Here is a 16,222-nt window from a genome sequence, read left to right as displayed (position 1 = left end):
ATCTCTTCCCTCATACTTCCACCTGGACTCCACATAAACTAGCCTTTCTGATATTAGTCCCTCTCGCTAGATTTATCTGATTATCTCCTCTTCCTGTCTCCCTTCAATCCCTGCAGGTCTTGCTCTGAACAAGCTGCCAAGTTTGAAATTCAACTGTAAACAAATTCATGACAAAAAGGGAATATCTTAGAAAGCTTGGTATAGACTTCCCTCCCAGGAATAGTTATATTTTCAAATACAGGTTGTTCTTGTCTTCACTGAAAGCAGACTTCAGGAGTTTGCAAACTTTTTCTACAAGGTGCCAGACAGTAAATATTTTAGGCTTTGTGGGACCGAATAGTCTCTGTCCCAACTACTCAGCTCTGCTGTGGAGGCATGAAAGCAGCCTTAGTCAGTACAGAAATGAATTAGTGTGGCTATATTCTAATAACACTTTATTTACAAAAGCAGGTGGTGGGTTGGATTTGGCCCATGGGCCATAGTTTGCTGACCCTGGATGAATGGTTTCAGATTAACTTGGAGCCTGGTTCTAATGCAGTGGCCCATGCTAATGGTCACAAGTACAAAGGATGGTGGGTGGCAAGCAGGGCTGCTGCATAGGGCAGTGCAGTTGTGCCCTGGGCCTTACTGGCAATGGGAATTAGGAGCTTCAGTAAGATGGATTAGTAAAACTCTTTCTCTACCAACAGAAACACAAGTGAAGGATCAGAGTTTAGCAACATCGTTTTATCATCTCTGTTGCAATGGACAGAAACAGTACATGTGATGCAACAAGCATGATAAGAAAAATAGGATCAAATCAATTTTCCTATTTACAAGAGTCTCCAGCCTACCTTTGTAGGGCATCTGAGAACGAGTCTTCAGGTACATTTTGCTGCTTCTTTTGGCTCTGACTTTATTGACCTCATAGCCCAAGTTGTTGCAACGGTTCTTTCTGCAACTCAGGCAGAGCCCTTTTTCAAAGGCTTCCTTGGAATTGCACCGGTAGGCCTTACTTGGATTTTCTTCATTCAACAGAGAGTCAATGAAGAGATGAATGGAACGCTCGTGGGAGCACTTCACTAGCTGGTCCACATCTGGGGAAAAAGAGACACAAAGAACATTTCAACTCTGTGACAGTCCACAATGAGTGTTTCGTCTTGCATGTCTAGAATAGTTGAGGTGTGGTGTTAGAATAAAATGACCTCCTTGATCGTAGGTCCTATTTAAGGAGGTACTCTTGGTGGCAGCTTCTCACCTACCCCAAAGAGTGCCAAAGTTGCAAATTTATAGGGGACTTTTGATATTTTTGCTGTCTCCATTTGTGAGTATGTTCATGAAGCTATAATAAGAGACATCCAAGATAGAAGTTGATTTCCCCCAGTTTATCACAACTTTCTCTTATATTGAAAGCATATAATACTTCTAAATGCTTCTAGAAACATAACTCTAGAAACCACATCATAAAGGGCAGGCATAATTGTTAAATTAATAGTATTTTATCATAGATATTGATACTATGTATAATTGAGGGGTGTGTCACTGCTAATGATTTTTACATTAAATGAATTATAGAAATAATCAGCAATGTCATAAACATGCAGCTATTACCATAAGCTTTATAACAACTGAAGTTAGTAACATTATGCTATAAATCCTATAATGTATGCCCAAAACACCTGAGCATATTGACTACAGGTAGGTCCCATTGTCCACAAGGTATGCAAAGGTCTCTTAAAACAAATCATAAAATTAACACAGCTAACATGGTTATTAAAGTAAATATTAAAAACTAATATTAAATTGTATTTTCTTCTTAAAAATTTGGAATATTTATTCTCAGGGAATGGTGATTTGTTTCTGATTTGTACATCTCTTTAAAAGGCTGACAAAAGAAATTTGGACTAATTAACATGTCCTTTACTTTTAGTAAAATTCAAAATAACTCTATTTGTTTTGCAACTGTATTCAAAGTTTAACGTGTGGCCACATAACACTTTCAAAGGCAGGGCAGTTCTCTTTCCTAAATCTCACCATTTTTTTAACTTTTATTACTGCAAGTGCAGTAGTTTACAATATAAGTGTAGTTTACAATATAAGATGAAATGTCTGTCTGACCACAGGAAGTACTGAGGCTCTGAGGTGGTCGTGCTAAATGTGACAGACTTCTTCAAAAACATATCTTTGCTAAATGTGTGTATTCAAACTACGTACTTGTGGAGAATGGGTAGGACACTTGGTCAGTAAGAGTTAAGGCGAAAACTTGCATTTAATTAACTTCTAAATTATATTTACCTCCAAGGCCTCTCTCTGCAATCACACGGATAGCTTCTGCAATGTTACATCCTGGTTGGAAAGTTCCTCCATTAGGATAAATGTCAACATGCCCTACTGGTTTCTGGATTCCAATACTTCGGCCAGGTGACCCTCTGGTGAATGTGTGTAAGACATCTACAAAATCTGCATCATCCGGAGAAAGGCGACCTGGGGCTTCTGCATACTCAAAGTTAGGTCCAGCTGGATCTAGGCCTTAGTGGGAAAACAAAAAGTCCTCAGAGATTTTTAAATTCCCATTAGTTTTAGTCTCCTCCAGTATCACCTTATCATTCCATTGCTCATCATTTGAATGCAAATGGCAGCCACATAGATTCTTATGAGCACCTCCTGTTCTATAGTGATTGGATTTTTAAATTACTGAGATTCATAAAAGCAGCTTAACTCCTTCTCAAATAAAATTTGAGTTTTTCAAACTAGCCATTAAATAACAATTTTCACTCAGGATGACTTGATTCCCTTTTGTATCAATAAATTATTTCTAAGCCTGGTTAGAAGACCTTTAAATAGTGCTGGGCTCTTTCTTCCTCTCTACACAGGCCAAACAACCACTTGCTATTGGCCCAGATGACAAGACTCCTTTTTCCAAATGGCCTCTAGTGTTGGTCCTTTTCCATTTTTCCCAGTATTGATGTGAGAGGTGACATAAGTGTGTGCAATAAACTATCAAAGCATAGAGCAGAGGGAGGAGGGAAATGGGTTTCTCAGAGACACCACTGGACTCTCTGTACTTAACTCTGCACCATTTCTCTTCTACTGCCATTAGACAGTAAGCTCATGAGAGCAAGCGTCTGTATTTTATCTCACTCCAGAAAAAGAGCCCTCCCGTGAGATAACCAAATGGCCAGGCGTACCCAGAAGACTACCACTCACATATGGTGGTTTGACAGACAGTCTGATTCTCTTTCAGAACATGACAGGCATCTCAAGTCTTTTGTTATAAGAAAAATGGCACTGCTTTCTTACCGGTAATTCTGTTGACCTTCTTATTGGTCAGACTTCCTGCAATGCCAGCAACATGGGCTCCAAGGCTGTATCCCAAGAGATGCACATTGTCCAGAGGATAATTAAATTCATCCTTTGGAAGAAGAAAAGAAAAAGTTATTTGCTATTTTACAGTTCCTTGCAAAATATCAATGCTAAAAGAAATAAAAGTTTAATAGTATTCCCGCCAAATAAATAAATAAATAAATAAAATATATTGTTTTGAAAATATAGGCAATACTGAAAATTAATTCTACTTATTTTAATTTCTTGTTACAGATGAGAGGAACATATACTATAGTGTTGAGATTTTCTCTTTTCCTAATAACATATTTAAATTAGAAAGTTTTCCCATACATCTGAAATAGAAATGTATGGAAACATGAATTTCCATACATCTGAAAATATAAGTATATGTGTATATTTATATATAGATATTTGTATATATATTGAATAGATACATACATATACAAATATATATTTAACTCATTATTCTCTACTCTAAATACGCTGTATCACTTTATTCTTTAAGGTTAGCCAAGCAATGACTTAAAATCAGAAAATATTACAGGGGAAGGGACCACAGACACATTGAGTCCAGTCTCCTCATTCAACAGATGAGAAGTCTGAGGTCCAGGAAGGTGATCTGATTTGTCCAAATTCACTCTCCTGGTTAGCAAAACAGTCAAGAAAAGAGCTTTTATCTTTTAATGAGCAGCCAATAAACAGCTTATTTTTTACCTCCAAGCATCTGACTTAAATAATTTGGTCCTGTGAGAGTATTAGCTTCCTTTCAACCCCGAGATACTTTCCAAAGGTGATTTTCAGAGAATGGCCTCAGAGCGTCAGAGGGAGTAAAATTCCTGACTCTCAGCACCTCATATCCTACAGACTTTTCCTGCCATTTTTCCCTAGTTCATCTATCACTCCCCTAACCCTCAACAAAAATCTGGATCCTTAATCCACACTAAGGAATAAGTACTATTAATATTTTTGTCCAAGAGATTGGTATTCTAACAGGTCAAACCCTGGATAAAATTTCCATGTGCCAGCCAACTGGGAGGGAAGGATTTGGCTGAACATGACATCTTCCCTCTGCCCTGAAATAACAAGCTTTTGCCCGTCCTGCCCACTTAGTTCTTGGTCTCAGCAAATCCATTCACCATGAAAATATCAAAGGACAGGGCAGGGCAGGGCAGGACTACGCCTTAGGGGCTTTATAGCTTTATCATTCTTATCATGATGTTTTTAGCCAGAAAATAATGCCCAGGCTTATTCTGAAGATATGAGTTGACCCAGAAAATATCTATATCTAAGTGAAAAAGAGCAACGACCGGTCGTTAATTCAGCTGTAGCCAAGAGATCTGTTTTGGACATACAAGGCTCCTTCCCCCAGTCTTACCGCCATCCAGTTGATGAACTTGGCCACATCCTGTCCCACCAGCTTGGTGTACCCCGCAGACACAGGATAATGCTGCTGGGCCCGTGACAGCCAGTCCACCACGATAACGTTGGAGTCCGGTTCCCTCTTGTACAGGGCAGCCACGAGTTTGGGCACCCAACTCTCATACATTCCTGTCACCTGAAGAGGATGATACCAGCATTCTTAAAATATCCACCTACAACTTGTTATAGACATGTCAGCCCAATACACCTACATTAAATGGACAAAAGAAACAAACCCACAGGAAGCCCATTGGCTCAGACACAAAACTCAAACCACAAGAGTATTCAGAGTCTTCTGCCTGACCTTTCTGAGGCAAATTTGTGTGCCCCAAAGAAGGACTGTGTTGAGCTCAGGAATGGCAGATTGAGGTTTACCAAAGCGTTCAATTTTAAAAGCATATTTTATAAATTCAGTAAAACTTCAATAATTTATAGTATTGAAAGGAAAGATCAATCTGAATGAGTTAAAAATTTGCAGCAGAATTACAGACGATTTTAAAAGAAATTTAGTTTAAATAATTTCAATTAGGCTAATAAGTTAATTTGGGAGATGTGAATGCCCTTTATTCTTATAAAGGGTCATTTACGTACAACATTTGATGTGATAATGAAAAAAATAGTTTTAAACATACTAATCTATTCCAACAGAAGGTAACTTTGTTTAGCAATCTCTTAATACATAAGAAAATGATTAGTTTCAGTTCAGACTTTTTCACAATTCTCTCAAATTCTTGATTATCACAGTGCAAATTAATGAGGCTTAATAATTGCATTTCCCAAATTATTAGATTGGTCTTGTTTTGGAGATAAGCAGACTGCCAACTGTAATTCTTTGCTTCTTGTTGATAAAAACCCCCAAATTCAAAATCAAAAGACTTATGCTATCAAAGAAGAGACATTGGACATCTTTGCAAAGATGCTTACTTTAAAATAATCAAAACACATTAAAAAACTGCAGATGATAAAATTCCATGCCATCCTACCAGGAGCCTGTACACAGCAACAACCTGCTTTAAATCCGCAAATCTATCCACCCCTAATATTACCTGAGAGCAGATCATACTGTAGCCACAGTAGAGGTTACTTAACTATGTACCCAACAGGAAAAGATTCTGAAATCCATGTTTAAGGCAGCTTATAAGGGGAAGCTTGTAAAACCTATATTCTTCTTAGAGTAATGCCAATAGACAAAAATAAGACTCTTGAATTCCCAAACCAAGGGACTTCATTTAAAACTTTGATCTTAGATGGTGGGTTCTTTTAAATCTATGCTTCCATTTTGTTTAGTCTACTTTCTAGGCTAAAACATTAAAACATGAGCTCTCTCTTCACTCCTGACACTAACTGCACCATTTTTCTCCAAATTGTTGTGCTCTGTGGAAGGAAAAAGCAAGCCTGGGACTCAGGAGATCTTGGTTCCAATCCCAGCTCTTCCACTGTTTACTTCTGTGAACACAGGCACTGTATTAACCTTACTAGGCTACCTATAAAACAAAGGGGTCAGAATCAGATGATCCAGAAGTTTCTCTCCACCTCCAAAATTTCTTCTTGTGACCATTTTGGTTCCCAATCTACTTGCAGTGATAAAATGCCAGCTCTATAATCTATTTCCAGCATGAGGAGAAAACAAAAAAGAAAAGGCACATAGGTGATGTGAGCCCATTAGGAACATGTTTAAATCTTCTTTGAACATGTCTCAGTGAGGCTGCTTCAAGCCTGGGTCTTTGGAGGAACCAGCTGGAATACCCACCCAGCAAAAAACCCTAAGGAATTGGTCCTGCCTCCCTTTCTCCTCTCTTAGAGGTTGAAGGCTGGCCACCCTTTGCAGCTGCCTTTTGAGAGAGGATGATGTCATTTCTTCAGAATGCAATGTTAATCACTCCTCCTTTCAGCCAGGGGTGAGGATCTCCAACACCACAATGAGAACCCTGGACTTAAACACAAGCAGGTGGCCAAGCTCCAGGGCAGCTGTGTCTGACTGCCTTCTGGGATGCGTCCTGTGCACACTGCATGCTAAGCATTCTTTCAGGTTCGTCAAAGCTGCAGAACAAAGCTGCAGAACCTCCTCACTTCCCCTAGTCCTACGCCCTTGAGTCGCTGAGCAGCTTACCTCAGATAGGCAGGAAAATCTCATTTGCTCTCAGCCCCTATTTTAAGTTTTTCTGTACTACCAGTGTTTCTAAATTAGGTAATCTGTCAAAGGGCAAGGAACCCAACGTACTCCTACGGTGACTGATACTTTTAGTAACTGCCTAACAACCAATCTAATTCTATCTTTTTTTAATTTAACATAAGACACTGTTATAAGTAACCCCAACAAAGGGTGGAAAAAAGCACCCACCTTCTTCAATTCTGAAAAGGTATTATTTCCTAATTTTTTCTTCTGTGCTTCCTTAAATCAGTACCAATTTTTAAAAGCTTTGATTCTCAGGCATACAGCTGAACTTGAAGCTTTCCTTGCCACCTGCCCCAGGTGGTCCCACTGAACCAGCCAGGGAGTTGACTGAACTGGCTGAGATCGGTTATCCAGCACGGCTGGATGAGTTATTGCACAGACCGACCAGCTCTGTACGATGAAACTCAGTCCCACAGCCAGTGGCCCAGCCTCTGAGCCCAGGCACTCAAAAAAGTCAGGACATATGATGTGAAGAATATAAGTGGGCTTATTGGGCAGTAGGGCTAAGGATAGAAATTGGTGCTATCTACTGATACTAGGTGAGTCGTGTCATCTTAATGTGAGAAGGAAATGTTTTTCAAATATTCTTAAATTATAAAATTCTCTCAGGGATAAGATTGAGATGCCTGAGATATTCAATTTATTTCTGTCATATAAATGTTTATTAAGCTTAAACTTTTTTGAAAAGTATTAACAGCCAAGACTACATACAACTAAAATGTTTCTAAAATCACCAAAGATATGTTTTCCTATTTAAACCTCTTAAAATATAAAAAGATCTATGTTAGGAATTTGAATATGTAATTTTATCATAAGATATGTAATTTACTGTGTTACCTCTAGTAAATAGATGTATTTTATTAAAATAAACATCCCTGTGAATTCTGTTACTAGTTGCCTTCATCTCTATAAAAGTTATAGCAATTGTCCTTCACTGTCAATGACAAAGGCACTTATGTAGGAAAAGAAATCAGGACTGATTCTCATGAGAATTTAGTGTCGATTACCTTATTCACAAGCTCTGACACAATGGAAAGATAATATCTCTTTAACCATCAATTTTATATAAGTCCTTTTTAATAAACAGTAACATCTGCTCACTAAGGAATGAAAATATTGAAAACAAGCTAAAGTAGTTAAGTAAGAACTATACCATATAAAGTGACTAATTAGCATATTTATTCATATTCTTATCATGTCGCTGACAGTTCCCTGGCTAGCCCTCTTTCATCTCAAGTAAAGCTCCCAAAAGTTTACAATTGGAGAATATTGAAAGCGGAGGGACGTCTAGTCTAATCTCATTGTTTTACAGATCAGTAAACTGAGGCCCAGGGATGAGAGGTACCTGGATCCACATCACAGAGCTGGAGAATGGCAAAGCAGAACCAGAACCAGCACCTCCTCCCTCCACTCCAGCCGTCTCCCCCCCCTTACAGGTTATCTTCCTTAGGAAAGGAGTTTGGCGATGTGCTGGATGAATCAGGATCATGCCAGTTTTCCATTGTCTCCTCTAAATGGTAACCTATATTCTTCTCTATACTTGAGCAAAGGCCCAGGGGAATGGCTGGTTTGAGGTCACAGCTAGGTACCATGGTAAAATGAAGGCTGGCACTATCCAGAGGAAGTATCCATGAACCTTTGGCTTTAGATTCCTCAATCCCCACCCCGAGCCAGAATTGTCTTTACTCAAGTTTAAAGCAAAGCCATCACTGGGTTCCCATCACTGGGCTTCCAACAACTGGGGCAAGCCAATCAGAATGCTTGGTTCATGCCACTCAGCTCCTTCCTATGGAGTCTTTCTTACCGTCCAGCCATGGAGCACCATAAAGGTTTTGCTGCTGTGGTTAAAGTTACAGTTAGCCACAGATTCTGTCACTCCAGGAATGAGGTGGCAAGTGTCCTCAGCTGTGTCTTCGGGGGTCCTGAGAGCAAATTTACTTTCGATATCTATAAAATCTTTTCCTCCTGTAATTCCTGAAAAGGAAAAATTGGATAAGAGGTTAATTAGAGGGTTGTTTTACTTGCCGGACTGATATGTTTTAGATTCACAAGCAAATACCACCAATGCTATTTTTGTTTCTAAAGTTTAAAAAAAACCCCAAAACTGAATGTGGATTGAAAGAGAATGACTGATCCTCCAGTGGTGCTCAAAGTTGACAGAGACAGCCTTAAAATAACTGAGTTAAGTAATACTGACCTCTCCTGTGTCTTCCATCCTTTTCTTCAGCTCTTTTTCAGTCAAGGGGTGTATGTGTGTGTGTGGTGTATACAGTTTCAAGTAAGAGAACTGCTATTTGGGAATTCCTTAATTAATCTTCTCTCAAAATATGAATTTAAGTGAGTTAGCCAAGGTTATGCTGCCAATGGTGGGAGAGAGAGTAGGGACCAGAACCCAGGTCTCTTGGTTGTAGTTCTTCTAGAGAACACTGGCTCAGGGCACTTGTGTTGTATAATTCCACTTACTTCATATATGATTTCACCCTCTTTAAATCTCTGATTACATCAAAAGATTGTCTTCCCACAAAATATGATACAATAAGGTTTGTTTGAAGGAAGGTTGTTTCCTTTTCACTAACATTACTTTTTTTAATTTTAGCAAGAAGAAAAGTTGGAAGCATGAGGAAGTCTTTGTATGGAATCATTCCCACCAGCATGGCAAGATGCATCACTTTAAAATGTTTTTAAAAATCCTTTAACAGGTTGTTCAGAAATATCTGTGCTCTGTGTGAGTTATGGTTAATTCTTTCCCCCAGTATTTCTTTTCTCAATTTTGTCTTTACAGTCTTCCACACAAAGTCCTTGCCTAAAGTACTATAGCAAAGGTGGTTTTGGAAAGAATCCACTTTGGTTCTTCATAGTTAATCCCAAAGTGAGTCAGGAGAGAAAGAGAACGTTGGCCTATTTTTTGACTCTCTGGACAATACTTCTAAATGTTGATAAATCTTCACATGGTATTTGTAGGTAGTACATATAATATCACAGTGAACACTTTAAGTAAATTGTATTGCAAATAAAATCAAACTCTTTTATAAAGCAAGCACACCAAAGGGAAGTTATATTAGGAAGTTATCTAATTTCTGGTCAAGTAAAAAAGAAGTCAAAAAACCTATCCATTCACTACAAGAAGGTAGTAACTTATAGATTTTAGATTTGGCTTTTTTTTTTTTTTTTTTTTTTTTTTTGCTATACGCGGGCCTCTCACTGTTGTGGCCTCTCCCGTTGCAGAGCACAGGCTCCAGACGCACAGGCCCAGCAGCCATGGCTCACGGGCCCAGCCGCTCCGCGGCATGTGGGATCCTCCCAGACCGGGGCACGAACCCATATCCCCTGCATTGGCAGGCGTAGATTTGGCTATTTAAACATTTCAATAACTAATAACCAAAATAACTAAGGTTGCTTAGAAATACTTCTAATTTCTTAATCTAAACCTTCTTCCTTTTCACAAAAGTTGAAAATCCATAATTTCAAATAACATTGCAAAAGTCAGACCAAAAATTAAAATAAGAATGATATAGTACAGTGAAAGTACAGGCATTTGAATCAAACTTATCCTATAATTTTCTGAGGACTGACCAGCATTCTCCTTTTTAATTATTTCCCAAAATTCCTTATACAATATTGTGGTTGCTTGCAAGTGATTCATTATATGCAACAAGTTGATCTCTCACTCTCTCTCTCTATCACACACACACACACACACACACACACACACACACACACACACCTCTAGCACCTAAACATTCTAAGAAGATTTATTCAAATAAAAGACTGTGATAAGACTATTGATATTTAAAGCTTTTTTTTCATTTCCATATAGTAAAATTTCACTTGAAATCCATTCATCAATCAAGAATATTCTCTGCCTCTCAACTCATTTGAAGATGTGGGTCTTCCTTTTCCTTCCTAACCAGAAAGCACTCTGGTGGCCTAATAATTTATCTGATGGTTGAAAAAAATTATAGATTTTTAATCTGATTCCACTTTCAGATTCTGCCCAAGATGTTCTTTTACTGTTAGAAAGTGCTTTAGAAAATTGAAAACGAAATTAACTTTACCCTCTATATATTTGCTCTATATCAAATAACTCATGTTTCCTCTCATAACAGTCTTATTTTAACATGTTCGATCAGCAAGCTTTTTAAAGCAGAAATACTCTGAACAATCTGGCAGACAGATCTTGCCCACTACCTATTTGCCAAACTGATATTTAAGATTATTGTCTTGCATAACTCCAGAGGATACCAGTCACTTTTATTCTATTTTTTCCTAGAATTGTGCAACACGGTATCTCTGGTGTTGCTGGTGGTTTCGAAATGACTAAGAATATTCTTTGAAATTGTTAAGGCAGGATTCCAGTTTCCCACAAGCAACCTTTTCTGTTGGGTACATCAGAAGGAAAATGATAGGAAATTCATACATTCTCAAGCAAATTTGTATTTGGAAACTTTTGTTTCACTTTTCATGGAATTTTTTTTTTCATTTTAAGTTACAGAAAACATAAGGAAGCCTTTGACAAGAAAATAATACCACTCTATATGCCACGTGATGTTTTCAATTCTGTGTTTGTTCTTTACATGAAATCATAAATGTTACTGGTGTTTAGTCAGTCTTTCCCTCTCTTTGGCGTTCTGACAGGTATTTCCACACTACTGGTGTTTCCAACCCCTCAAGGATGTCTTGGCATCTAAAGATGAGTGTGCTTTCCAAACATCCACCAGCCCTCACACAACTGACTTAGGCCAGGAAGAGTTAGGGAGAAGGATGGACCCTGATTTATGGGTCATCCATTCATTATGGGTCATTATGAGTATGTTTAGTTGACTTAATATATACACTGGGATTGCTCCTGGCTGGCAGATGAACTGATTTGGCTCAACTGTTGCTAAAAAATTATTGTTTTTCGTACATGGAAATGATATTAGGGACTCTGCCCTTAGCCCTTTAAGGGGAGAAGAACCTTTCACCAGATCCCCTTAGAAATTAAAGCCACCTTTGAATAGTGTGTGTAAGGGGGGAGGTGCATAGGTTTAATCGTTTATAAGGGCCCCTATTCTGAATTTGGCTTATCATATCAGTAACATCACACCATCAGACCTGTCCTTATCAAGCACTAAGGGGAAAGATTTTGGGGCACCAGGAAAGTTACAAGTTAACGCATTTCTTGACTATATCATCTTTATCCCTAAATTCCTAAATAGATAGCTAAAAATCTATGTGTATAAACAAAGACAAGGAGCTATCTTAATATGCATAATAGCTCACAGGAATGAAATTAGGCTGAGAAGTCAAAGCACTTTAAAGATACATTTATAGAGGGTACATTATAGGAGGAACCCTGAGCATCCCAGGAAAGAGACTCTAAAGGCAGTTCACAGTTATCAGATAAATAAGATTAACAATTATATGAAGACATGAGATACAAGAGCTCAATTATAATGCAATTCTCTTAGAAGTTTCTACTTCCTTTCTTTTTCTTTCCTCTCTCTCTCTCACACACAAACACACACTCCTAAAGAACTTCATCAGTAATTCACCTCCTCTCTGAGGCTGATGCTCACAGTTATTGACGCAGCTTCTGTAGAATGCCAAAAAACAAGTGAAAAAAACAAAAAACCAATAGGCGGGGGGTGGGTGGGGGGAATCAGTGCTGTTATCTGAGTGAATTAATTGAGGTTTTCAGATATTCCAATGTAAACAATGTGCTTGACTTACCTAACAAGCTGATTTACTTTTCATTTTTATAGAAAAAAAGGGTTTGCTAAAACAGTGGCCGTAAAATGTGCAGCCCAATTTCTCTTCCCAGAATAAAGCCCAAAAGGAGGGCTGAGCTAAAAATACACTGCCTGAAAGAAAGTGAAAATTTCCCATTGTCAGTCTTCCCCAGTGGCTGACTCCCACCTTTCCGTACAGCTATTAATCAATCACTCTCTTGCTGATCTCTGCTCCCCTTGCAGGTGGTACCTGCTACTTTGCTGTCATCACCCAACATGTTTAACTCAGAGGTTAGCCTAAAAATTCACTATGGCCAGTCAAATAGAACTGCAGCTACTGAGCTCTTCAAATTTCCTAATGGGGCCACGCAGAGACTGTGGTGCCTCCAAGAGCAAAGAGCTGAGGGCAGTGCCTGTATTCTCATATTTTTCCTAGAAATCAAGAATGAATAAGTAAAGTCAGAGCCCAGAGGGGGTGCTGCTTGCCATTCCCTCACACTTGTACCTTTCTACTCTGAATTTCTTACATTCCTACCTAAATTCATTTGGAGGATAAAGGGGGCAGAAATTTGCTGTATTGGAAGAGGCACAATATAAAGGCGGGGGGGGGGGGGAGTGGGGCAGTAGAGTGAGTGGGAGGGAAGGATGAGAAGGATTAATTTCAAGTCCACTTCAAAATGCTTCCTCCCTTACAAAGCATTTACAGCCATGAAAAGCACGTGCTGATTAAAATCCAATTTAATTCATTAATCACTTGTATCCATTTACATCAAAGAGTAAAGAGTTAGAGGGGTCTAAGAGACCTTTTTTTTTTTTTTTTTTTTTTTTTGCGGTATGCGGGCCTCTCACTGTTGTGGCCCCTCCCGTTGCGGAGCACAGGCTCCGGACACGCAGGCCCAGCGGCCATGGCTCACGGGCCCAGCCGCTCCACGGCATATGGGATCCTCCCAGACCGGGGCACGAACCCGTATCCCCTGCATCGGCAGGCGGACTCCCAACCACTGCGCCACCAGGGAGGCCCTAAGAGACCTTTTTTAAGAATTTTTTATTTGAGTATAATTGCTTTACACTGTTGTGTTAGTTTCTGCTGTACAGCAAAGTCAATCAGTTATATGTATACATATACCCCCTTTTTTTAGATTTCTCTTCCATCTAGGTCACCACAGAGCATTGAGCAGACTTCCTTGTGCTATACAGTAGGTCCTCATCGGTTATCTATTTTATACATAGTAATGTATGTATGTCAGTCCCAAGCTCCCAATTCATCCCATCCCCCCTTCCCCCCTTGGTATCCATAAGTTTGTTCTCTACATCTGGAGGGATCTAAGAGAATTTTGAGTCTGATCCAAACTCCTCATTTTAGAGTTGAGGAAGCAAAACTCAGAGAGGTGACCACTGACTAGCCCAGGAATTTAGGGTCCTGAATCTCTCAGGGAGTCTTGAAAAAAACTCAATCTGTGGATGACACTTATTTGTGTGTGTTTTTTAGTCTAAGTAACATTACTCTGTAGTGTACTTTCCGAAATAAGAATTTGGAGTTTGTTCCAACCATTTTCTTGGACCGTGTAAAACACTATCCAGCGGCACATGCTACTTCATAAGATGTTTAAGACTTTCTAATTGAACCTCCATTGTTCCCAAACTGACCTGACATTAAAGATACTTTTCTTATCAGCTTTGATGGAATCTACTTTCTTTTATTAATCTATCAAAAATATTATTTCACAACTTAGTGCTGAAATAAAACAAGCGTTTAGCAGCAAAGTCAGAGACAAACTCGACTACAACTTGAACCACTGCAGACCACCTCGCCTGAAAGCACAACCAAAGGACACCGCCCTAACTGCAAGTCCACGAAGGAAGAAAAAAGAAAATGTTGCCTCCTTTCATGACTTGCTTCAGTTGCCTTTTCAGTTGCTGCTGTGTGTTAACTGAACCAAGGTTCAAGTTACACAGGCTGCCTCTACTGTGGCAGGTCTCTGGCTGGGCGCACATCTTCCCTGCAATAAAGAAATGCACATCCGGCCTCGAAGCCTCAACCCTGGGGAGAGAGGTAACTGGGGTTCAGCCAGTGGCCTCCCGGCGGCGCCCAAGAAACCCCAAGTGCTCGCGACTGCACCGCGGGGCAGGGCGCCCGGAGCCGAGCTCAGCTCGCAGGACAGTAAGTGTAGCCAAGTGCAAGCCTGGCAACCCCCAAGTCAGCGGCCACAGACTGCTGGTCGCTCTGCCACGTTTTTCAGGAGGGTCAACCCTTCGCTAAGTTTTCTGGACGCTAAGAAAAGCCGAGCGTACAAGAGACGAAGCTAAACAGCTTCCCCGGCGCCCCATCACTTGCAGGACGCTGCGTCCCCAGGACTCCGCGTCCCGCGTCCTCTCCCACCTCCACGTGCAGAGCAAGAATGTCCTGTACTCCTAAGTGGCGGTCAACCCCACCCCCACCCCACCCGCGGCCACGGGCCAGCTTCTCCAGGAGAAGGGGCCACTTTCTAACCGCGCTCTCAATGACAGGGACTGAGCCGCGGCCAAGGCCAAGCCAGGGTCACCTTGGCTCCCTTGCCTTTCATTCCAGGGCCCCGCCGAGCGAAAAGGTTGCTGCGGGTCACCGCCATCTGAGCCCTTTCTCCCGCCCCCCTGGTCCCGCCCCTCACACTCTCCCCCCACTTCCTTCCCTGCTAAGCCCAGGCGGCCGGGAACTCAGCCTCAGCCAGAGTGCAGGGGACAGCGCGAGAACGCGGGAAAGAGAGAAAGAAGTGGGAGCCGCCCCAGAGAGATAGGAGGAAAAATTCCCTCCGTGGCCCTTCCAGATCCTTTCTGGGGCAAGCGCTCGGGTTAGGAGAGTCCCCGGCGCGCATCCCAACCCCTTCCTACTTCCTCCTTCCCATCTTCACAACGTGTGCAAGTGGCCGCTGAGCAGATTCTGCAAGTGGAGGGGAGTCTGCGCGCAAAACTTACTGTTGGCGGTGGCCACCCCTCCGCGGGAGACGGTCAGACTCTGAAGCCACACGCTCAGAGCCAGCAGAAGCAGGGCTTTGCTCTCCATCTCGGGGAGGGCCCCTCTGGGGGAGTTACAGGGCACCCGGCTGGAGCGGGGACAGACGGATGGACGGGCTGAGCCTGAGGCGGGAACAGGCTGGAGCAGCGGTCTGGCGCAGGGCAAGTCACCCTTTAAAGAGGAGGCAGGGCAGCTAGAAGTGGCAGGTTTCCTCGGAGGAGGAGGAGGAAAAGGAGGAGGAGAAATTGAGTCTGGCACTGTTTCCACTCCACGGCTGCTTATGTGATTGGAAATATGCAAATAAACCTCATCACCTATTGGCTATAAAATCATAAGCTGGGGGGAGGGTCCTAAATTCACTTCCAAATATTTGAGCAAATTGTAATGCGGATCAACCCTTCCAGCAAGAAGAGGGGGAAAGGGCAGAAAGGAAATTTTACTTTCTCTATGAGGCCTATTTGCTTTTCCTAAGGGGTCTGGCTCTCCTGGGTGCCCGGCACAAGCACCAAACGCAGGTTTATGTGAAATACTCTGGAATCACCAGTTTTCCAAGGAAAGGAAGTTAAGTTGTTAAACTACATTTGGTCAACACTGAAACCC

The 16,222-nt window shown here is 41.0% G+C and overlaps 1 protein-coding gene across 1 annotated transcript in view; it reads right to left on the bottom strand.

Annotated features, from left to right (window-relative positions):
• LPL (lipoprotein lipase) overlaps positions 1-15,830 on the bottom strand; it is a 30,398-nt gene extending 14,568 nt beyond the window's left edge. Inside the window, exons 1-6 of the mRNA XM_060102493.1 lie at positions 15,583-15,830; positions 8,724-8,893; positions 4,700-4,879; positions 3,280-3,391; positions 2,275-2,508; positions 834-1,076 (exon numbers count right to left, since the gene is read on the bottom strand). Of these exons, the coding sequence (XP_059958476.1) occupies positions 834-1,076; positions 2,275-2,508; positions 3,280-3,391; positions 4,700-4,879; positions 8,724-8,893; positions 15,583-15,670 (1,027 nt within the window). The 5' untranslated portion in view covers positions 15,671-15,830. The remainder of the gene's footprint in view (positions 1-833; positions 1,077-2,274; positions 2,509-3,279; positions 3,392-4,699; positions 4,880-8,723; positions 8,894-15,582) is intronic.
• Positions 15,831-16,222: the final 392 nt, after the last annotated feature.

This window comes from Mesoplodon densirostris, chromosome 6 (assembly GCF_025265405.1).
Source record: "Mesoplodon densirostris isolate mMesDen1 chromosome 6, mMesDen1 primary haplotype, whole genome shotgun sequence".
Lineage (NCBI taxonomy): Eukaryota > Metazoa > Chordata > Mammalia > Artiodactyla > Ziphiidae > Mesoplodon > Mesoplodon densirostris.
The sequence above is the reverse complement of the archived record's forward strand: the minus strand, read 5'-3'. Positions and strand labels throughout refer to the sequence as shown.